Here is a 23,696-nt window from a genome sequence, read left to right on the forward strand (position 1 = left end):
TTATCTGCCTAATCTCCGAACATGTCCCGAAAATTGTGCGATTCTCTGCTTCCAGGCAAGCGGTGGGCACGGAAGGGGAACTGTAGGTGTGGATGCCAGCGAACGCAAAAATGGATGGGTTCCCACCCAAAGAGTCACAGGACTGGGGTTCTCTGCTGCCACCAGTCCCATCAGACGGGAGGGGGTTTGCAGCGGCAGCTGCCTGGAGCACCCTTCCTGGGCCGGGTGAGGGAAAAGGGAAGGGGGACTCACCTCCGCGGTGAATGCTGGTTACCTCCGCGGCCTCTCCTGATTAGGCGCAGACAAAGGCGAGCCCCGCGCGCCTGCTGCCCGGCATCCCTGGTGTTCCGAGCGGGTCCCGGGCCTTCGGAGTAACAGAAGAAGATGCACGCAGGGGTGGACTCTGCATCCAAGCAAGGTCACCCAGAGCAGCGTGGCCGGCGCAGAGGGGCGCTTTTGTCTAAGGGTGGGGAGCGGTCTGCAGCTAGCTGTTGGCTCCCCCTCGCTCCGCTGCAGCTGCGTCCCCTGTCATCGTCGCAGCCTGTGCCTCTAAGGTATTTTCCTCTCTCCAGCTCGCAGCTGTCAGAGGCTCGGCTTCCTTAAGATGGTTAATTACGCTGCTTTTGTGTGCGGGGTGGGTCGGTGGGGGCAGGGCTGACCAAAAAGCACAGCCCCCTGCCAGAATCCGGGCCTCTCCATTGGCTGGGAGGGAGCTTTTCCAAGCGCCTTACCAGAGGCAGAAGCGGAAATGATTTTCTGATGGCGCATCACAGATTTAAAAAACAAAACAAGGAACAAATAAATAAATAAATGGTGGCGATGGCCTCATTTCTTCGGTTAAGAGGGAAGGAGGGAGGAAACGATATCCTCGGGACCCCGTTTCACCGGTCCCTCAGCCGGCCGCTCCCTGTGGGCGAGGCCGTGTGCCCAGGACCAGGATGGATGCTGGGGAGAATCTCCGCGGGTGCACTTGCTTAGAGCCTCCGAGGGAAAGGCACTCCTTGCCGTTGTGCACTGCGATGAGCCTGCCCTGGAGGACTCCGGGAGGATGGTAGAATGGTACAGAGTTAACAGTGAAGCCTCTGAAATCAGACCAGAAATAGGTTTGAGTCGTGGCTCAGCCTCAGTTTCTTCATCTGTGAAATGGGGACGTGTTTCTTGTGTTCCGGCAGTGAATGAGATAAGCACTGAGAGCGCTTCACTTGGAGCAAGAGCATGAGAAAGGCTCTGTACGTTTCTTGCTTACTGTTTTTATTTTTAGACCTGTAGCCGATTGAGTAGTGTCCTGCGTGTCCCCCATCCCCCAGAAAAAGATACCACCATGTCCTAACCCCTGAATGTGGGCTTATTTGTAAAAAGAGTCTTTGAGATGGAATTAAGTTAAGGATCTCCAGATGAGATCATCCTGGATTTAGGATGAGCCCTAAATCCCAAGGTAAGTGTCTACAAGTGAAGAGAGGGGAAGAAGACGTGAGAGGAGCGTGTCCTGTGCCAGATCGGGATGATGCAGCTACACGCCAAGAATTGCCAGTCAGAAACTGGGAGAGAGGCCTGGAGGGGATTCTCCCTCCCAGCCTCCAGGAGAAGCCAGCCCTGCCAGCGCCTTGGACTTCTGGTCTCCAAAACTGTGAGAGAGTACATCTCCATGGTTTTGAGCCCCCTAGTGTGTGGTACTTTGCTATGAAAGCCCCAGGGAACTAATACATGGCCCTAAGTAGGAAGTGGTGCTTATTCTTCTCTCCAGCCCCTTCATCACTGTGGTGGGTTTTGCCTCTTCCGTGGTCACATCAAGTTTATTCCCAGCACAGGTGCCTTGCACGTGTTGTGCCTTCTGCCAGGAGTGCTCTTCCCACAAATGTTCGCTTTATTCAGGTGTCAGCTCAAAACAAATCTCCTCAGAGAGGCCTCTCCTTATCACCCACTTGCCTCTCACTCCATCATCCTCCATCCCATTGCTCAGTCTGATATTTTAAGTATATACTTTAAAATTGTGGCACAATACACATAATACAAAATTTGCCATTTTAACCATTTGCAAGGATACAGTTCAGTGGTGTTAAGTATGTTCCCATTGTTGTGCAACCATCCCCATTATGTGGTTCCAGAACTTTTTTTTATCAGCCTAAATGGAAATCCCATCTCCATGATGCTCTCCCTCAATCCCTTTCCTCAGCCCCTGGCACCCCAAAACCCATGCCCTGTTTCTGTGGATTTGCCTGTTCTGGGTGTTTCACATGAATGGACTCACACACTGTGTGACCTTTTGTGTCTGGCTCCTCTCACTGAGCATGACGTTTTCAAGTTTCATCCACATATAACATATTTCAGAGTTTCACTCCTTTTCATGACTGAGTAATATTCCAGTGTGTGGACAGACCGCGTTGTGTTTATCCACTCACCAGTGGTTGGACACTTGGGCTGTTTCTACTTTTTTGGGTATTGTGACTAGTGCTGCTATTCACATGGGTTTATATGGACTTATTGGGAAACACAATGATTTTTTCACAGCGCTTCCCACTATTTGAAATGACTTACTTGTTTCTTTGTTTACTCGCTGACCTCCCCTGCCACTTATTAGACTATAAATTTCAAGGGAAATGAGTCTTGTTCACTTCAATGTTCTCTGCAGAGGACAGCCACACCTGGCACAAAGGAGATGTTTGGGAAATGCAGGTAGAACGCATGAACGCTGGTTCTGGTGGCAGATACCACACAAGACTCTGACTGTGTGGCTGCATCCATCACAGCATCAGGATATGCACCCCTCCAAGCCAAAGGCATAAAGGCACTGCCCCACGGCAGAGGGGGAGGAGGCCCCAGAGCCTCCAGCGTGAGATCTGGACTTTGCACTTCCTGGATAGCAGAAGTGTAGCTCTGGAAAGAGACCTTTGTGTTAACTAAATAGGAAAGCCAGACCAGTTCTGTGCTGGCCACTGGGGTTCAAAATGCAGATAAGACTTTGCTTTCATAGGCCTTCTGTTGTGAAAAACAGATGGGCAAAGAACTCGGAGCTGGTTTAGAGACATCTTTGAAGCAGAGTGGCTGGGTGGGGGGGTGAATGGCAAGATTTCCCGTGGTGGTGATGATGTGAGTTAGACACTGAGGGTTGAGGACGAGTTGGGTGGATGGAGAAGGGGGAGGGAGGCATTCTGGACAGAGGGCTGTTTGAAAATCTAGGCCCTTCTCTCAAGAGAGGGAACTGGGAGCTGTCCGTGGTGCTGCAGCCACCACCCAGGAGCCCAGCGGGAGAACCAAGCTTGGCGTTTGCCTGGTATATTTTAAATTGTAGTTAAAATATGCATAATATGAAATTTACCATTCTGATCATTCTAAGTGTAATGAGAAGTGGCATCGTTACCTTCACTATCCATCTCTTGAACTTTTTCATCTTTCCAAACTGAAACTGTCCCTGTTAAATACTAACTCCCCATTCCATTCCCCAGTCCTCCATAATGGAAGCTTCTTGAAATCAGAGACATTGAAGTTTTTTATTATTGAATCTCTAATTCCTAGACCAGTGTTTATATTACTGGAAAGCAATTCTACTTTCACCCCCCACCCCCAGGACATTTGGTGATGTCTGGGGACATTTTTGGTTATCACAGCTTGGGGGATGTGAGTGATACTAGCATTGAGTGAATAGAGACCAGAGATGCTGCTCAACACCCTACAATGCACAGTCCAGACTGTAAACGATCCACCCAAACTGCTTCCTTTTCAGGGTTTATTTAGCGTTATGCGTTTGCATTTTTGTGCTTGTTGGTGATTTCGCTGTTTATAATGGCCCGAATGCATAGTGTTGAAGTGTTGTCTAGCATTTCCAAGCACAAGTAGGCTGGGATGTACCTTGCAAAAAAGATATGAGTATTAGATAAGCTTCATTCTGGTATGGATTATAGTGCTGCGGGCTGTGAATTCAGTGTTAAGGCATCACAATGTACATTAAATAAGGTCTCTTTAAACAAAACATACACATAAAACAAGGTGATGTATTGGCCAGCTGATAAAAATGTTGTGACCAGAGGCACACAGGAACCCAACCTTGTATTTCCCCTAGGAGCAGTGCTTCAGTGTTTGCTGTTCAGTGTTTGCATTGACTTTAGAGAACAGAACTGCTGTCAATAATGAGAACTGACTGTATTTATTTCCGAGGGCTATTGTGAGGACTAGGTAAGATTGTGCAGGTAAAGTGTTTAGCACATGTAATCCAGGGAAAACAACTAAAACAGCCCTACATTTGTATAAAGCATGCAGCCTTCATTATCTAGTTAGAGCTGCAGAGAACTGGAGAGAGGCCATGGGTAATTACCACGGTGGACTTTAGCCAGTTCATGGCAGGTGAGCTGTGTTTGGCAGACTCAGTAGATTATTGCCTGAGGCCACACATGGTCATAAAGACACAAATGGAAGAATGCCATCCGCTAAATCATCCATACGGCTTTCCTTGGTACCCTGGGTTTGCCATGTTTCTGTCCAAGAATTAACTAGCCCCCGACTGCTTACATTAAGGAGCAAAAGAACACCACTCCACCACAGTCAGTAAATGTACCTTTGGGGTTCCTTTTAAAAGTTAAATTTTAAAAATTTGGACAAATTTTATTTTATTTTGGTCTTTAAATGTTTTCTTTCTTTCTTTATTTATTTTTAGACAGAGGGGAAGGAAAGGAGAAAGAGAGGGAGAAAAACATCAGTGTGTGGTTTCCTCTTGTGCATCCCCAACTGAGGACTTGGCCTGCAACCCAGGCATGTGCCCTGACTGGGAACTGAACCGGCAACTCTTTGTTTTGCAGGCCAGCATTCAATTCACTGAGCCAGCCAGCCAGTGCAAAAATTCGGACTAATTTTGGAATCACATGTGGTTGAAAGAAACAACACAGAGAGATCCTGTGTATCCTTTTCACCCATGTTACCCAATGATAACATCTTACAAAATTATACAATAGTACAATATCACTATTGCTTTTGATGGTCAAGATTAAAAACATTTCCCTCACCCCAGGATCCCTCATGTTGCCATTTTATAGCCACTCCCCCCTCCGTCCCCATGTCCTTAACCCCTAGAAATCACAAATATGTTCTCCATTTTTAAAAATAATTTTGACCTTTTAAGAATTGTATGTAAACGGAACCATAGAGTGTGTAGCCATTTGGCATTGGCTTTTTCACTCAGCATAATTCTCTAGAACTTCAACCAACTGGTTGTACATATCAAGAGTTTCTTTCTCTTAACTGTCAAGTATTCCATTGTTATGAAATGTCTAGAACAGGCAAATCCATATAGACAAAGCAAACTAGTGATTGCCAGAGGCTGGGTGAGGGGAATGGGAAGTGCCTGCTCATGGGTATGGGATCTCTTCTTGGGGTGATCAAAATGTTCTGGAGTTAGTGGTGATGGTGGCACAACTCTGTAAAGGCACTAAAAACCATTGAATTGCACACTTTAAGTGGGTAAATTGTATGGTATGTGAATTACATCTCAATAAAGTTATTAACAAAAAAAATACCATACTTGCAATTAATAGTTTGTTTATTATCTGCTTTCCTGATTCTAAGTTCCTGAGGACTGGTACCATGTCAGTTTGGCTAAATGCTGTGCACCCCAAGATGGCCTGGCCTGCATCTACCAATGGTTGCTGGCACCAATCCAACAGCATCAGGAATCCCCAACTGGGGTGCAGTGAAGAAGGAAACTGTTCAGTGCAAAAGAGCTCAAATGTTATACAGCGTGGCTGTGAAAACAGCACAGCTGTGAGACAGCCCTAGGGCCAGGTCTCTCTCTAGCTAGACAGTTCTGCCGTGCTTACTGGAGTGCCCAGCGAGATACCTCCTGTGTTTTTAACCCAGCCAGAGAGCACCTCTTTAAGAAATAAAAAGTACATTCTCTGAGCCAGAAGGGAGATGGGTTATATAGACAGAAGTTCCCACCCCTGATCCCTGATTGGTCTGTTCTCATGCAAATGAGGACTCCAAATCCTCAGTTTAATTGGTCCAAAAGGCACTGTCGTAATTGGTCAGAATACAGCTACTCTAGTTGGTCAGAGCTGGGCAGCTCCAATTGAATGGGGAAAGCATCAGTCCTATTGGTTGATGTGGGATTCCAGGAACTCCTTGATAAGGGCTGGCTCAGCTGACAGAAATAACGCAGGTAGATTGTTCGACGCAGTGTAGGTGGTTCAGTCCAGGCCTCTCCCTGAAGTGGAGTTTTCTTGAGAAGCCCTTGTGTAGAAAAGGCTGCAGGTTCGGTTTTCTTTTTTGTTTATGTGTGTTTGCTGAATTGAGCTCAGTTGCCCACCAGGAGCCCTTCTTAATAGGTACCTTCTTTCTCAGGGTTCATACCTGTAATAGGTGGGTCAAGAAATATCTCTCAAAATTTATTACACTTAAAGTAGGTTTCTCCACACTGGCACTAGTGATATTTGATGCCACCTCATTCGCCATTCTAGGGGGCCACCCTGGACGTTGTCAGGTGTTAAACAGCATCCCTGGCCCCTACTCCCTCCATACCTCAGTCACGACAGCCACCAATGTCCCCAAATACCATCCAATGTCTCCTGGGGGCAAATCACTCCGTTTGAGAACCACTAATTTAGAGCCACAGAGTTGTAGGTGCTGAGCAGGCCCTTAGAAGGCCCCAGTTAAAGGCTGGCACCCAGGGTGGTGCTGAAGGAACAAGCAGGATTTGTCTGGATCAATAGGGTCACATTCACCCAGTTAGATGCGGTCAGCGGGGCTCTCAAACCCACCCAAGTGGGACGAAAAGTAAAGCAACTTCTAGGCCGGTGTCCAGGGCATGTTTTAGGATGAGAGGCCGAGAGGGCGGAGTGAGGCAGAGAACACCCAAAGCTGAGTGGTTAAAGGGAGGGCGGGACTCAGAGGACAGTCAGGACTTGGAGCAAGGTACGACGTTTGTGCCCTGACTCCCCACATTTGGATCGTAAAACGCTAGGAGGGTCTCTAAATAAGGGCCCAGGTCTGGGACACAGTGCTGAGCTCAAGCAAAGACTCCGGATGTGGAGCAGGATGCGAGGGTCTCTCGGCATGGGGGTGGGCCGGAGCGGGAGGAGGGATCGAGCCAGAGTCCTGCGAGGCGGAGTCATTAAAAGGAAGGCGGGCTCCGAGTATGGGGCGGGGCTTGATGAGGAGGCGGGGCTCCAGGGGGAGTCGGCCAGACGACGTCGTACTGAACCATGAGCCTCGAGCGGGGGGGCGGAGCCTGCGTCGCGTGGCCCGGCGCGAGCGAAGCGTAGTGGGGACGTCACGCGCCGGAGGCCCCGCCCCTTCTCACCTCCACCTGGATGGGCTGGCGCTCTGTGGAGGCGCGAGGATGGCGGCGGGAGGCTCTTACGGCTTCGCTCAGGGCGCTGGCCCACAGTACAGGTAACGATCTCCACTCTGCCCAGCCCCGGGGAGATCGCGCCGCGAGTACCCGCGGGTCGGCGTCTTGGTCGGAGCCCGGCGACACGCGCGGGCTGGGGCCCTGCTCCGGCTAAGATGGCAGCGGAGCCGCGGAGGCCGCGGCGCCGGGTTGTGTCTGTCCAAGGGAGAACTGGGGGCCTTCTGGCGTGGGAGAGGGCCCTGGGCCCGAGGTGGGGATGGACACAGAGCTGTGCTCGGAGGGTTCTCGGCAAGGCAGAACCTGGAGTAGTACCGTGGCGGGGACGGGGAGAGAGGAGTGGAGGGGACCTGCCCTGATTGGGAGGGAAGTTCTACCTGGGAGCACACCTGGCCAGGCAGGTGTATGTGGGGTACTGACCCCTGAAGGTCGGTGTCGGGGAGCGTGAGAGAACACAGAGACCTAGGAGGCTACCAGAGGGCGAGGCAGAGACTTGAGGAGGGGGATTGAACCTGACTGGGGGGTTGAGCAAAGACTTGGGAAAAATCCCGAGACCTAGTAGGAGGGTGGCACCTGGGGGCTTCCAGGGGACAGGGAGTAGTTAGGAGGGGTACACCTGGGGCGGGAGGGGTAGAGGGACTTGGAACCTTGCAACTCAATGTAGGTGTTTGGATATTTAAGATCTGGTAAAGGACGGGGACCCAGGTGTTTGGGAGGGGAGGGAGAGAAAGGAATCTAGAGAAGAGATGGCAGAGGGCGGCGGGCAGGCATAGGAAGCCACCAGGGGAAGGAGGGATCCATGGGTAGAGACACATGGGATATCTTACACCTCAAATATACAACTCCCAGCCCCCCCCCCCCCGGCGTACACACATACACCATTCTTGGAGTATCTCTGCTGTCTCCTTTAGCAATTAAGACCAAGTCCCAGGCACAGGTGCAGGACCAGCATCCCTGGGAGGAAGTGCCCCCTCCCCATCCTTGTCGTTTATCAGCCTTGCATTAGTTCCCAACTGGTAGCCTGGCAGAACCTCTTGAGCCAGTTTCTCACAGACCCTGAGGAGCCAACCTTGGTGTCAGCTACCCCTTAGGGAACTGAGAGATGTGTCAGCTGCACTAGAGGCCTTTACTGCATGTGGTGTTCATACCCTATTTCAGCATGTTGCAAATAGATGAGGCTAGTGGAGAGTTAGGGCTAACCCCTCAACCCAGTCGTGATACTGCTGTGTTCTTTCTTGTGGGAATGAGACCAGGGCTTTGAAACAAGGGTTGTGGACGTGAGGAGTGCTCCCAGTGTTTTCTGCCCTCAGTGTGGTCTCCAGAGTGTAGCATTTGTCTAGTAATGGATTTCCTGTCAGGGACAGAATATATAGCCTGCAGTTTTCTGGAACAGAGTGTTAGGTTTTTATTTTATCCTGCCTTGTTTCCATCATCCTCGGTGGATTTCTGATTACCAGTGCTTCAAGAAACAGGACTCAGTCTTCTAGGCTTCGAGACCATGCGCTTTTGGAAATGCTCCACCTTTCTGCCTGCCTGCTGGCTTTTCTTTCTCTTTTTTCTTCCTTTCTTTTTCTTTCTCCAGTGCATTCTTCAGTCAGAACTGGGAAATTACTTTAATGCTATGCTTTCTATTAAGATCATGTTCCAGAAGAGAAACTGAGCATTTACACTGTTAAGATAGGTACAGGCATGCCTCAGAGATATTGTGGGTTTGATTCCACACTGCTGCAATAAAGCGAGTCACATGATTTCTTTGGTTTCCCATTGCATATAAAAGTTGTTTTTACTATATTATAATCTATTGTGCAGTAACATTGTATCTAAAAACAATGTAAACTCCAGCTGGTGTGGCTCACTGGATTAAGCGCTGGTCTGAGAACGGAAAGTTGCCTGTTCCATTCCCAGTCAGGGCACGTGCCTGGGTAGCAGACCAGGTGTCCAGTTGGGGGCGTGGGAGAGGCAGCTGATCAGTGTTTCCCTCCCACATGGATGTTTCTCTCCCTCTTTTTCTCCTTCCCTTCCCCTCTCTCTAAAAAATAAATAAAATCTTTTAGAACATGTATAAAAACAATGTACATGTCTTAATTAAAAATACTTTATCGCTAAAAAAATGCTAAAATGGCACTGATAGACTTACTTGATGCAGGGTTGCCACAGACCTTCAATTTGTAAAATGGCAATATCTGGGAAGCACAGTAAAAACGAGGTATGCCTATAATTGCTGGGCTTCAGTAGATGTTTTTGTTAATTTGCCTTACTGAACCTATACATTTTAGTGCAGCTGCTGTCTGTGTTCTGATAACTTAGGCGATACAGTGTACACACATGTAACTAACTGTGTCAAACTGCCATTCACTGAATGGTCTTTAGTCTCGGCCAGGGGAGCATGTCTTGTTCTTTAAGAATAGACTTAACTAAAACTAAAATACAGGAATCAGCAAAATAAAGTCCAGTCTCACAAAACCTTGAAACGAGATTATCTGAGTGATTTTAAGTTAACTAGACATTCTCTTTTGAGGGAAGTGACTTTTGCTCGGAACCTTCAGCGGCTTTTTAAAGTACACGTTTCTCATATGATGTGCCATGGAAAAACTGGTTAGGTAATGCGGTTTTGAGTACTAACTTTATGGGAGTATTTGGACAACAGTACTTAGCTTGTTTCATGAATTGCCAAAGCGAAGACAACAGTTTGTTTCTTAGAGGACTTTGAGTAGGTTTTCTTGGCTTTTAAAGTTGATAGCTGTGGCTCTGGATAGGAATATTTCTTACATTGCAATCCACAAGTCAAAAACCTCTGCCAGAGGCAACAGATAGCTTGGGAAAGTCACTGGAGCCCACGCCAACCGTGGGGAGTGCTGACAGATGTAAGGCCGCCTGTTACACCCCTGACTGGGGGCCCCCTGCCCTATCAGGTGTGGCTGCAACCAGAGTCAGAGTAGTCCTGATGCACCCAGGCCAGCCTCCCTCACCACACACCGCTCCCCTCCCCCGGCCCCCAGGTCTTCAGACCCTTCCAGAGGCCCACCTACCAAGGCCCTTCTGTCCCCTGAGCTCAGGTGGGAGGAGCACAGGCTGCTGGGAAGAAGTGTCCTTGTTTAGGGAGCTAAGTGCACACCTCTGAATGGACTCCCACCACCTCAACTAAAAGCAGTGTTGCACTGGACATCCAGGAAGGTTGGGCCTGTGGGAATCTCTCATTGAGTTTCAAGCGGTCCTGGTAAGTAAGCATCTAAGCAGCACCTGCCTAGGTAAGACTGGCAGGAAGTGGTCCCTGAATAGCACGGCATACCAGTCTTCCTATGAGAGTGTGGTTGCAGTTGTTTCTCTAAAGACCCATCTCAGTGATGCGAAAATAACATGTTAGGGCTTGAATGAGGGAATTTCTTGGCAGGTAATTTTGAGTGGCAGCTCTGGACTGCCACTGGAAACTTGGCCTAAGTATATTTTAGTATACTAAGTATATTTTAAGGGAAATTTTTCAGATGACAGAACTATGTTATCTTAGATCCTATATTACAAATATATTTGATACATTACAAATGTCTGAAGTTTGGAATTTGAATCTTCTTTTTTTTTTTTTTTCTGTTTTAGAACCAAAAGTCAAAGTAGCTTTGGAGGATAAGTAAATTCCTAATAGAGATTTTTTCCCACCTAAACACAGTCTGTTTCTGAATTTTTAATATTTCGTCTTTTGTATCTACCAATGTGTATATTTGGAATTACAGAACAAATAAATTAGATTTAAAAGCATTTTCAAATGATTTTTAAAAATTATTTTATCACATAGTGTAATTGTTGTTCTTTTGTGTGCTTATAGAGAATGAATGTCTTTAGTGACCATACTTAGCAGTGGATGTCGCACTTCACAACGCACCATCCTCGTTACGAATGTTACTGTACCCCGTGAGTGGTCAGAGACGCTCATGGAAAATTGAGCTGAGGTCCGGATGCTGGAGCAGAGCCTTTCTCTCAGCACTGCAGGATAGCTGGTGGTCAGTGTCGCGGTTTTGAACTGCTTGGCACTCAGATTTGATCTCAGTCTGGCTTGGTTTGCACCACGTGGGGGAGTACTGGGAGGAGAAGTGACAAGCAGATAAAAAGCTCCGTGCTTAAGGGGAGGCTTTACCAAGGGTGAATCTCCGCCGGGCAGCCTGCACTGCAGACCATGTTTGCTCCTCACACCAGCTTTCTTTGGCCTGTGCAGTGTTTGTTTTGTTTTGTTTTTGCTCTGTTTGAATTAGTTGCAAGCATTTAAAAATTGGGAGACTTTACGAAACCCCAATTTCTATCATTGCTTAAAATTGGAAGATTTGGAAATCCCAGACTACATGCTAAATTCCTGCCATGTGTGAGGCACTGTAACACATCTGTTCTTGTTTAATTATCATACAATCCCAAGAAGTAAGGTGTGTCCATTTTATAGGTGAGCAAACTGAGGCTAGGGAAGAATATGCGACTCATCCAAGGCCCCCAGTGAGCAGAGCTGGGATTGGAAGTCGGGTGATCTGACTGCGGACCCCATGGCCCATCCCACTGGCCATAGCTCTCCACCCAGTTCCTAAACTTCAGTCCCTTCTGAATTCCAACTCTCATCCTCAACTTTTCTCCATCTTCTTGCCCTTAAGGGAGTGTCTTATTTACACCCACAAGATTTTAGTCTGTAGAGGTGCCTAAGTGACGACATGGAGAAGTCAACCCTTTTGAAAGAATTGATTACATTTCCTGAGAGAAGAGGGTATGCGTCATCATACAGGGCTGGGCTACATAAAATTTGCCCTTTAACCTCAGTGACTTTTTAAAATCTTCACCCGAAGATATACTTTATTGATTTTAGAAAGAGGAAGGGGGAGAAAGAGAAACATCGATCAGCTGATCAATGCGCCCTCCCATATGTGCCCTCATCAGGGACCAAACCCAAAACCTAAGTATGTGCCCTGTCTGGGAATTGAACCTGTACCTTTTTGGTGTAAGGGACAATACTCTAACCAACTGCTTTGACTTCAGGGCATTTAACTTCAATGATTTCTTTTTGATCCCCCATCCCAGCAGGGATTCTTAACGTGGGGCCTGTGAAGCCTCAGGGAATTATAGGCAAAACTGTCTGTGGGAATCAAGAGAGGGCAGGGAGTCAACAGCTTTCATCTGATAGTTCAAGGGACTGAGAAAAAAGCTATTAGAAATTGAGAAAAGGCAAAGTAACCAGTGACCTCCCACCACAGGGAGCACCAAGAAGTGGTGTAAGGTACTCTCCCTTCAGACCTGGGACAGGGAGCCTGGTCTGCTGCCAGTTTGGCTACTTCCCTCCCGCCCCATTCTAGACTCTAATCCCAGATCCCCAGCCCTAGGGACCCCGACAGTCTCCTTGTAGGTCTGAGTTCCTCAGCAGCAGCACTTCTGCCTTGGGGGCGGGACCACTGTCTGGGGTGAGCCTGTTCTGAGCACTCTGCGGTGTTGAGCAGCATTCCTGGCCCCACCCACTAAATGCCAGAAGTATCCCCCACCGTTGTGACAACCACAGATGTCCCCAGACACTGCCCAGTGTCTCCTGGGGGCAGAATCGCCCCAGGTGAGAACCCCTGCTCTAGATTATCTAGGTTTTGACAACCATCTGGGCGATGCCTGCAGAAAGTCTTTCCCATGAGCTATTTTTGGGTAGCTCAGCTCCTAAAACCAGGATATGGTGGGTTGGTTTTCAGATGTCTGTTCTTCGTTCCTTATTTTCATACCCTTCCACTGAGATCCTGCAGCTCCTCCCATCTAAAATTGGCATCTGTTTCTGTGGCCCTTGAACTGGCCCTTGTACCTTGCCTTGGCCACAGACTGCAGCAGAACAGATTCTGCCCTACACAGAAGGTTTGTGTCCCCGCCCCCCCGCCCCCCCCCCCCACCAATTCATATGTTGAGACCTAATCCCAGAGCAGTGGTATAAGAGGTGGAAACTTCTTATGTGTCTCACGTCTGCTAGAAATCCTTGCCCTCAGCTTCTCCCCTCAACAGCTATTATTTGTATTGGTTAGCATGGGTTTTCATAACAAAATACCACAGTCTGGGTGGCTTAAACAACAAATTTATTCCTCCCAGTTCTGGAGGCTGGAAGCCCAAGATCAAGGTTCAAGGTTCTGGCAGGGTTGATTTCTCTTATGGTCTCTCTCCTTGACTTGCAGATGGGTGCCTTCCCCCTATGTCCTCATGTGGTCTCCCACTGTGTGTACATCCAGAGATGCCCATTCTGTAGAATAAGGACCCCACCCCATGACCTCATTTAACTATACTCCTTTAAAGCTCCCATCTCCAAATACATTGGGAATTAAGGCTTCAGTGAATTGAGGGTGGCACAACTTAGTCCATGACCCCATCTTAGCATCCCAAAACAGCTCAGGACTTGACAAGGGTCTTCTTGGTGACTCGCTGTTGCTACTAGATAAAACCTGGATTCAGCCTAGCATCTGAGAGCTCCAAGCCCACCTTCCACCTTTTTGTTACCCCACACATCCTCTGTCCCTCAGCACACAGGACAGTTTCCCTGTCTGCCTTGTGCCTTTCTCCCGTTCCAGTGTCTGTGCCAGGCCCTTTTCTCTGTCCGGTTTGAGCCCTAACCCTTTGGAGTCTCAGTCATCCTCTCAGCCTCAGGGACAGGGGTCCTTCTGTTATCTGCTGGGCTGTCAGCGCATCCATTCTTGCACCAGGGGGCATAGCTCACTGTTTGCAGTGGAGAGATGCTCCAGGGGTGAACTGTGGTGAGGTAAAGGGCATTTCACTGTCCTACACTGAATTGAAAGCTGATGTTGACCATGACCCCGCACTCCTCACAACCTCTGCTCACAGTTCTGACTTTTCATAAAACCAGTAGGCGTCGTTACTACAGGAAGTTTCGGCAGAGCCAAGCAGTGAAGATGTGTGACTTCACTGAGGACCAGACCTTCAGAGTTCAAGGAGGCCTTCTAGCTATTTGACCAAACGGGAGAGGGCAAGATCCTGTACAGCCAGTGTGGGGATGTGGTCAGAGCCCTGGGTCAGGACCCCACCCACGCTGAGGTGCTCAAAAGTCCTGGGGAACCCCCAGAGTGGTGAGGTGAATGTGGAGGTGGGCACTTGGAGCACTTCCTGCCCATGCTGCAGACCAGCCACGGGCACTGACAGGGCATCTGTGAGGAGTGTGTCAAAGGCCTTAGGGTGGTGTTTGACAAGGAAGGGAACACCACTGTCGTGGGTGCTGACATCTGACGCATCCCATCACAGGGGCTGAGGACATGACAGAGGGAGAAGCAGAGGTGCTGGTGGCAGAGCATGAATCCAGCAGTGGTTGTATTGGCTCTGAAGAGCTCATCTGAACGGTGCTGAACGGCTGGACATGGCTCGCAGTGTGCCCACTGTGCCCCATGCCCGTGCCTCCCCCGGTGGGAGACCACATGTAGCCCTGCAGGCTTCCTGGGTCTCTTGTCACAGCACTTTCCCCAGCTCGTATCTCTTGAATGATATTTGCCATCAGCATTCACCAAATGAACTTGTCCTCTGTGCCCTAAACAAACACCAGTAGACGTCATCCTGCAAGCATGCTGAACACCCAAGATACTACACCACAGCCTCGGAATTATGCCATTATGTAATGGCTTGGATGCCTAGCCGTCTGAATCTCCTTCCATCCCTCCCTTTAATCTAAATCAGTGGTCTTCAAACTTCAGTGTGCAAAACACCACCATCAGGGTCATATACCACAAAAACATACCCTTTTATGTTTACACTTGGAAACGTGCTGTCAGAGGCAGCGCACGGTGTCCTTGTGATCCTTCCCGGTTAGGATCTGCACCAGGCATAAACCAGCCTACGATACCGTCCAGCTGGTGTCCTGGGACTGAGCTTGTCCTACAGTAGCCTTTCTCAAATAGACAGTGGGGACATCTGTGGCGGTGCTCCTGGTATCGAGTGTGTAGAGGCCACTGATGCTGCTCAACCCTGCACAGTGCCCAGGATGGCTCTTCCACAGAGAATGATCTGGCCCAACGTCAGCAGTGCCCAGGTCAAGAAATCCTGCCCCTGCCCTAGACTAAATACACTGTGTGTGTGTGCATGTGTACATGCATGTGTGTGTGTACATATACACATATATGTTCTTCCTGGTGTGGAATAGGTCATTAACCATCCACCTCCATTGGTTTCCTTAAGTGGGTCCTGGCTCCAGGTGAAGACAGTGCTCTTGACCTGAGACAGGTCACCGTGGGAGTAAGGTGGGGACAGCTCCACAGGCTGTCTCTACTTCCTCAGAGCCCTTGTCGGCTGAAGGATGAGTCACCCTTCCACCCCAAGAGATACTTGCTTCTGTGCCCTTGGTTGACACCACTTTGCAGGCCAGGGCTTCAGGAGCAGATGGGAAACCCCACTGGAGGTGGAGGCTGTCAGCATGTGAGGAAGCCGGGGCAGAAGGGAGCCTCCACAGAGCTGGCTGCTGAGTGTTGCTGGCAGTTCTGGTGGCTCATGCAGCAGCAGCAGCAGCAGCAGCAGGTCGCAGTCCAGAGAGCCCCAGGTCTGTGCTTCAACTTGGACTGCATGCCCCTGCCCTTGCAGCTCGGGCAGACCAGACTCCCTTGCTGAGCCTTCCAGTGGCTGCAGTGGCATGGCCTTTGGTGTCTTCCCAATGTCCATCCCTCCTCTTGCCAGTTTGGTATCAGTGTGATTTAGGAGAGGGTGGCCCCAGCTCCTGGGTAAATCCAGAGGGATCGAAGCCAGCCAGCTTGGCCCCATTTCTCTCCTCTGTGCCCATTTGGAGCGGGTGGTGTGGGGCCGGGGCTGGACAAGAAGCCACGAGGGGACGCTGGCACGAGAAGGCACGTGTAGAACTTCCATGGAACATACCTCACAGTATTGCTTTAACAGCAGAAAATTGGAAATAACGTGCAGTGGTTTAAAAATAAGTCCACACTTTTTTTTTTCTTTTCAATTAGTAGTAATTGTACCTCAGATAAACCTCATTGGCTACAATACTGCCCCTGTGCAAAGCTCACACAGATTCTTTGATGCTCCTCCAAAAGGGGAGGCCAAATCCTCTCTCCTTGGGTGTGGGTTGGATTTAGTGATTCACGTCTAATGGAATGTGGCAGGACTTATGCCATGCGGTGTCTGAGGCCGGGCCACAACAAGGACGTGTTCTACCAGGCGCACTTCTGCTCGGGGAGGAACATCCTGGAAGCACATCCCCCCTTCCACTTGAGGTTTCAGATGACGGAGCCCACCAACAGCTTGACTGCAGCCTCTTAGAGATCCGGAGGCAGAGCCCGACCACGGCAGTCCCGAATTCCTGACCCACAGAAACGGAAACTGTGGAGATGATAAATGGTTATTGTTGTTGGACCTTGTTATTGGGGATAATTTTGTAAAAGATTTTATTTATTTTTACAGAGAGGGAGAGAAACATCAATGTGTGGGAGAAACATTGATCGATAAACCTCTCGCACACCCCCAACCAAGGACCCGGCCTGCAACCCAGGCATGTGCCCTGCCTGGGAACCGAACTGGTGACCTTTTGGTTCACAGGCTGGTGCTCAATCCACTGAGCTAAGGCGAGGATAATATTTTCTTTAGTCCTTACCTGAGGGTATGTTCACTGATTTTTTTAGAAGGGAGAAAGATGGGGGTCGGGGAGAGGTAAAAAAGAGAGGGGGAGAGAAAAACATCTATCGGTTGCCTCCTGCATGCACCCCAACCAGGGACCAAACCCGCAACCTAGGTATGTGCGCAGACCGGGTTTTTTTCTGACTGGGAATTGAGCCCACAACATTTTGGTAAACGGTATGATGCTCCAGTCAACTGAACCACCTGGCCAGGGTTGGGGGTAATTTTTAACTCAGCAATAGATAACTAATATATAAATGTCTATTGTTAGGCATCTAGGCCAATGAATTGTGATACATTCAAGCAAATAAATAATCAGCCTTTAAGTTTGGGAGGCTCAGGGTAAAAGTACAAATGGAAGCCTATATACTATATATTTAAATATTTTAACATTATAAATCAAAATAGCAAAAAGTTACATACAGTACAATAGCCCGCCTTATTTGTGAGGGATATGTTTCAGAATTTCCTTATATGATCCTTACTGGTATTGGGCTAAAGTCTTTGATGGTGCCCTTCCCAAGAAATGGGCTTTTAAATTTGAGGACTATCTACTGGTGGCTGATACTCAGCAGAGCCTGGGGCACTGGCGCCAGAAAGACGGGTTTAAATCGAGCACTTGACACGTGTCAGTGACCCTCAGAGTTTCCTCAGCTAGACAGTGTGGACAGACGGACAGATAGGTGGGCGTGTGGCGCTGGCACCTTCCCTGCGGGTGGGGAGGCAGGAATGAGGTGATGTGGACAAAGCCTCAGAGCTGTGCTTGCCAGGAGCAGGGTGTCAGTATAGCCTGTTGCCGTTGGTAAAGTTTTCAGTTTAGTGGTAACCAGTCTTCCAAATTTTAACAATCGGGTGGATCCACTTGTCTTTTAGTTTAAAAATACCATTAAAGTTCAGCTTTCTCTGTGGAACCTTGATGTTGAAAAAATAAAGACTACCACTTATGTGAATGAGCTGAAAAGTCTTCAAATGATTCAGGCCTGACTTTGTCACTTACCGTGCCTCAGTTTCCTCTTCCATAACACGGGTGACGATGGTCCTCACCCCACAGGGCTGTTGGGAGATGACGTTTGTTCCTGAAGAGCACTTAGAACTCATCATCGAAAGGCACTGTGTGCATGCGGGCATCTGAAGCCCCTGACAGCGGTGGTTTATGTGCTCAACTCAAGTTCTGTGTGGAGCTCCATCTAACGTGGCTGGGCTTCTGTGTGTATTGTGCTTCTAGCGCTCAGCCTCCCACGGCTCTCCCCCTCCCTGCCTCTGGAGCCAGCTTCACCACCCACCCCACGCCTGGAATGGACCCTGCCGGGACCCTGCCATTTGCTCCCGAGGCCACCTGGCCACCCAGGTCTGGCAGCCCAGCAGGATATGGCAGGTACCAGCCCCACGCCATCCAGGACTTTGATTACAGTAGCAGACTCACGGAGCCCACCCTCACCCCCACCGCTGCTTCCTCCTACCAGGTATCAGCCCACCTTTCTGTGTCTAGCACCTGTCCTTCCTTGAAAACATGGATGGTGTTGAATGGAAGAGTGATGTGGGCAGCCTGTACTGGCAGACAGTCCAGGACACACCTCCACCCTCCTCATGCTCCTGTCCCTGTCCGTAGAGGTGACGGGATGGGCTTCTGCTTCCTGGGCCCTTCTATTGTGGATGATGCCACTTTCCCCACCTCGGAACTCTAGGTCACAGATCTGGCCGCTGCGTTTCCACTTGGAGTTGGGAAAGCACCCCAGGCTGCACGTGGTCCAACCCCCACCTCTCCAGCCTCTGCCACCCAGAAATTGTCCCTGGCTGGGTCAGTGTGTGACACCGCAGGCCACTGGGTAGCCAAGCCTCACACTTTAGCTCTGTCCCCTTCTTTCTCCCTCCCTCCCTCCCTCTCGCCATTGTTTCTCCAAGGCCTTCGACTTCTCCCTCCTGACCAACCCTCCCATGCTTCTGCCCCCTCCCAAAGCCTCCTGACCCTTGTGTTTCTGTCCTCACCTCCACGTAGTCCCTGATCTACCAACAGCCCACACCCTACTGTGAGCCAAAATCCAGCCATACTCCCTGCCACCCTTGGCACAGCACCCAGATCCTTGAGAGCCCTCTGCCTGTGTATGGGGTGAGTGAAGACACATCTCACCCTTTCTTTCTGCTTTCTGTGTGTCTCCTGCGGAAACCCTCCTGTAGGACAGTTATGGCTATGAACCACTGACAGCCGTCAGCAGCTCTGAGAACAAAGAGCATCACCCGCTTGCTGTGGGCCAGTCTCAGCTCCCCGCCAGGGCGGTGCTCTGCCAGCCAGGTGGGTCTCTGCAGGGTCTTCAGGTGGGAGCAAGGGCACAGAGTCACTGCACTAAAGTCACACTTAAACACTCCAGATTCACGGGAGAGCCTGGAATAATGTGGCTGTCAGGGCTATCTTTTCAATGAGGGGCCTGTGTGTGGGAAAGGTAAAAATGGAGCTAAAAGTGTTTTCCAAGGAAGCCTTCCCAGGGTGGAAGGGGGTTACATTCTGCTGAGCATTTGTATCTTAGACGTAGAAGAGAGAAGGAACACACTGAGTATACACCTGTTACACTCATGACACAGAGGAAGAAGCGTCTGGAAAGGAGTGGTGGGCTCAGGTCACAAATGACTCCCAGCTGGATCAGAGCTCAGGATCGGAGGCCTCTGGGGTTCCAGCCTTCAGCCAAGGCCTAGACCTCAGGGCAGAGGGTGGTCCGTGGCCAACAGCACTTTGGGCTCATCTGCAAGTAGGGGCCCATGTTTGCTCTGGCAGCTGGGGAGGCTGGTTGTAGTGGGAATAGGGAGGAAGTGTGGCTTCAGAGGGACTGTGCTTGCTCTCCAGAGGCCAAAGGAGCTTACTGTCAGCCCAGCAGTGGGTGCAGCCAAGCGCAGCCCCTACAACAGGCACTCACTAAGGCGGCACAGCCAGCCAGCGTCCTGTCCTCCAGTTACACCTACTCCCCAGCATCCAGTGTCCAGCAGCCCTCAGTCTTCATGTCCACCCTGCCTTCCTGCACCTCATCCTCCTCCTACAGCTTCACCTCCACCCCATACACAGGTGAGGTAGTGGTTTCCCCGAGCATGAATGTGGACAAAGCCTGTTACTCTGCAGCCAAAATAAGCATCACTCTCAAAACCAAACCATTTCCCTCTCGTTCTTCTCTCTGCTTCTTAGGACCAAGCTATCCGAGCTGTTACATGTCGGTGTACCCAGCAGCCGGTCCTTACTATCCTCCACTGCTCCCCCCACAGTTGCAGCCTCCACCCCCTCCACCTCCACCCCCAAAGCCTGAGGACTTGTCCCCCTGGGGTGCCCCAGGGAACAGCTCTAGTGTCAGTTCTGCTGGCAGCTTCACCAAGAAGGCACTGGTTCCCACCGGGCTGCCGAAACCCAAGGATGGGCCCAGGCAGTCCCCACTTCACTACTGTGACCTCTGCAAGATCAGCTGTGCTGGTGCCCAGGTCAGCACCCCACACGCAATGACTGGCAGGCTCTGACGTCTTCCTGCTCCTCCCTTGTGCCCTGTGGCCTACCAGAGGTCAGGATCATGGCCTGCCCAAAAAAAGTCTGTTATTAAATTTGCAGTGTCAAGTGTGGGTCAGAATTACCCTGTCGATTGCCCTGTTGGTGGTTGAGTGGAAGAAATGAGAGCAGCACAGCACTGACTGTTGGCCCCCGAAGGGTGGTCTTGAACTCCAAGGCAGGCGGGGCTTCTCTTGATTTGGGGTAGAGGAGGCAGTCAGCACTCCCTCCTTGCGCAGCAAGGGCCCAGGCAGACACAGCTAGTTGTGGTGTGCCTCTGCTGCAGGGCTGCTCTGTCAGGGCCCCGGGTGGGCGACAAGGGGCACTGGTGAGCACGTGTGCAGTCATCTCAGTGGAAGGAGTGTGGGCTCCAGAGCTGACCTCCTGGGCCCATAGCCCGGCCCTGCCACACTATCCCCCCAGCAGGTGTCACAGCCTCTCTGAGCGTCAGTCTCCCTGTGGGACAGGGTTTGCCTGAGCATGACCACTCTGCATAGCATGTGACACGTCCTCGATGTGGCTTGGAAAGGTCAATTCTTGTTATTCCCATTTTTGCTAATATTTAATAGCATTTTTTATTAGAATTTTTATTGAGATAGTTATAGGTTCACATGTAGTTGAACAAATAATGCAGGTTGGTCCCGTGTGCCCTTCCCCCAGCTTCTCCCAGTGGTAACAGTTTGCAAATTGCAGCCAGGATGTTGGATTGATATGGTCTGCTCTTATTCAGATATACCCTTTACTCATACTTGTTTGTACATTGGCGGAGGGGAGGGGTGCTCTGTCACTTAGGTACAGTGTTCACAAGATTCCTACCTTCCAGCAAGTACCCCTCCGACTCCTGCCCCTGCCTCCCATCTGTCCCCAGGCCAGCCTGTGCCACCTTGTATGTTTTCCAGAGGTATTTTTATCCCGTGAATGTTGACCCTCAGCCTAGGCAGAGGGCACTGTTCAGTGGGCCCACTTCTTGTGTGTTTGCTGTTGAGTACCTCATCTCCAGGTTCCAGGAGAGGAGTCTGGGATGCCACCTAAGAGCGTGGTCATTTGCCAGATGCAGTGAGATATTTCGGGCCCAGTGGCATGTAACGAGTAGGTCTGTGACCCGTGCAGCCTCTCACACGTGGAGCCCCTTGGTATCAGCATTTTTCTAACAGGAAGTGGAGCGTGCGTCCTTGCTTGGTTTCTGAGGTCAGCTTCTGAAAAGTCAAAATTTTCTTTCAGAGTAACCCTCAAAACCAAATGTGTGATCCTTTGAGGATGTTGGCTTAAGAAATTCATTGATTTTTAGAAAAAAGAGAAAAAAAGAAACTTGATGTCTTTCAAGTTGAGCCTCTTGGTCTGCTGACTGGGCTCAAATAAAGAGGTGCCTGAGAGTGGAGGGCTGGGGCTGGTGGGCCTGTGTTTTCCTCGCGGGTTCATGCACACCCGGCTGGTGAACTGCGGGGTACGGTGCGGTGCCAGTGAGCACACGCCCCCTCAGGCCACCCTCACTATCTGCCAGCAGACCTACCGCGAGCACCTGGAAGGGCAAAAGCACAAAAAGAAGGAGGCAGCAGAGAAGACGGGCATCCAGCCCAACGGCAGCCCTTGTGGGGTGCGGGCGCAGCTGCACTGTGGCCTTTGTGACGTGTCCTGCACCGGGGCAGAAGCCTATGCCGCCCACATCCGGGGGGCTAAACACCAGAAGGTAGGATGCCCACGGGGCTTAGGCAGGGCAGCCCTGGGAGCAGCCCAGCTTTCCATACTCAGGCCCCAGAGGGGTATCCAGTGTATCAGAGGGGGCACTGATGAGGGGAGCTTTCCTTCTAGGGCCCACGTGTCCTTAGAAGCAACACCTTCTCCCAGTTATAAAAGTCCTGCCTGCCTCTGGACAAAAGCATGAAGCCATGTGGGGTTGTACCCAGGCCTCTGAGAAGCTGTTCTTGGCATCAGGCATGTTTAGATGTTTATGTGAACAAGAGTTTGAACATTGATGAGATCAGACAGTATATTCCATGTGGGGTCATGCTTTTTAAAAACAAAATTAAATAAAATTAGAATAGTAAGTTTTAACGTGGAGGATATCAAGGATGGTCAGGACCAACCTTGGGTCCTGTTACTGGACCCTAGGTGTACATGTGTTCCTGCAGAATGTAGACATGTGTCTTTGGACAAATACACACGTATGTCTTAGCAGGTGGCCCCTATCCATGAATCCATGTACACATTCTGTGTCCCCATTGGGTGGGCACCAAGTTGGTGCTTGGGATGCAAAGAACATCCCTGTCTTTCAGTGCAAGGCAGTGGAGTTTGGAGGCGTGAGGTCAGTGTTAGCCAGCACAGGTACTGTTGTAATATGTAGGGCCCATGTGTGTGCATGCCTAGTGAGGGCCTAGAAGCAGGAGACAATGTAGGAAAGCCTTCCAGAGGCTGTGGTGCTTGAGAGAGCTTGGTTGCTGGGGAGTGGGCAGGGTCCCCCGGGGCTGGGACAAGACCACCGACTCTCACTTCCACAGGTTGCCAGCCCTCCCACACTCACGGAGGTGCTCTCCCTTCCTCTCGAAGAAGGTCAGTCAGGCTTGCAGTTGGTCCTGACGGGGGAATCTGGGGCTGTTCCAGGTCTTCAAGCTGTATACCAAATTGGGGAAGCCCATCCCCACCATAGAACCTGTGCCAGGGAACTCCAGCTCAGCCCAGACCACCTGCACCAGCAAGCCGGCCCCCCTCACCACTGAGAGTCCCCCTGTGACCTCAACCAAGCCTGTGGAACCCCCTGGCTCCAGCATGCACACCCCTGGCGGACTAGAGCTGCCCAAGAAGCCAGTGGTCTCAAAGGCCTCGTGCACGGGTATGTGTTGCTGCGGTTCACAGCCCTTGCGCCATGCCCTGACTCAGACCCCAGGCTCAGAGAAGTGTTTGGCCAGTTAACTTGTGTGTGAGGGTGAGTGAGCATATCTTCTCGGGAGAGACTAAGCTATGCCTGGGGCCCGGGGTGTGAAGGGGGCATGCCTTCTCCCTTATTCCTGCCAGGCAGCAGGTGCCCCGCTACCTCTGGTCCACACCGTCTGAACCATTGACAGGAGACCGTTGCCCTGAAACCTTGGTAGAACCAATGGGATGACATCACCCCTTCTTCCCATGGAGGCTGGGACAGACTGAGATGCTGTGGGTTCCCTGAAGCACCACCCTAGGCCTAGAGAGTTCCCTGGGCTGTGTCCTCCCACACGCTGGGAGCAGGCTCCCACGCACCCCGGTGCTCGT

General features: G+C 50.4%; 2 protein-coding genes, 1 non-coding gene and 1 pseudogene across 13 annotated transcripts in view; 2 read left to right on the plus strand and 2 right to left on the minus strand.

Annotated features, from left to right (window-relative positions):
- Positions 1–884, minus strand: part of ATCAY (ATCAY kinesin light chain interacting caytaxin) — a 31,588-nt gene extending 30,704 nt beyond the window's left edge. The window contains exon 1 of the mRNA XM_045830938.1: positions 253–884. The gene's annotated coding sequence lies outside the window, so the exon portion shown is untranslated. The remainder of the gene's footprint in view (positions 1–252) is intronic.
- Positions 885–7,279: 6,395 nt separating this feature from the next.
- ZFR2 (zinc finger RNA binding protein 2) overlaps positions 7,280–23,696 on the plus strand; it is a 35,495-nt gene continuing 19,078 nt past the window's right edge. For 6 of the 11 annotated variants that reach the window (XR_006784802.1, XM_045830928.1, XM_045830933.1 and 3 more), the window contains exons 1-7: positions 7,280–7,377; positions 18,165–18,402; positions 19,115–19,229; positions 19,776–19,991; positions 20,109–20,395; positions 21,958–22,143; positions 23,055–23,283. Coding sequence is in view for 10 of the 11 variants with exons in the window: in XM_045830928.1 (XP_045686884.1) it covers positions 7,325–7,377; positions 18,165–18,402; positions 19,115–19,229; positions 19,776–19,991; positions 20,109–20,395; positions 21,958–22,143; positions 23,055–23,283 (1,324 nt within the window). In the remaining variant the exon portion in view is untranslated. Of the gene's footprint in view, positions 7,378–16,906; positions 16,923–18,164; positions 18,403–19,114; positions 19,230–19,775; positions 19,992–20,108; positions 20,396–21,957; positions 22,144–23,054; positions 23,284–23,696 lie in introns of those variants that run through there. The other 5 variants (XM_045830929.1, XM_045830937.1, XM_045830932.1 and 2 more) reach the window with 2 other exon arrangements.
- Positions 14,227–14,976, plus strand: LOC123813718 (annotated as a pseudogene).
- LOC123814224 lies at positions 16,193–16,329 on the minus strand. The gene has a single exon (XR_006784850.1). It is a non-coding gene; the product is annotated as a U4 spliceosomal RNA (small nuclear RNA).

This window comes from Phyllostomus hastatus, unplaced genomic scaffold, assembly GCF_019186645.2.
Source record: "Phyllostomus hastatus isolate PE091 unplaced genomic scaffold, TTU_PhHast_1.1 phas_contig_159, whole genome shotgun sequence".
In the NCBI taxonomy this organism is placed as follows: Eukaryota; Metazoa; Chordata; class Mammalia; order Chiroptera; family Phyllostomidae; genus Phyllostomus; species Phyllostomus hastatus.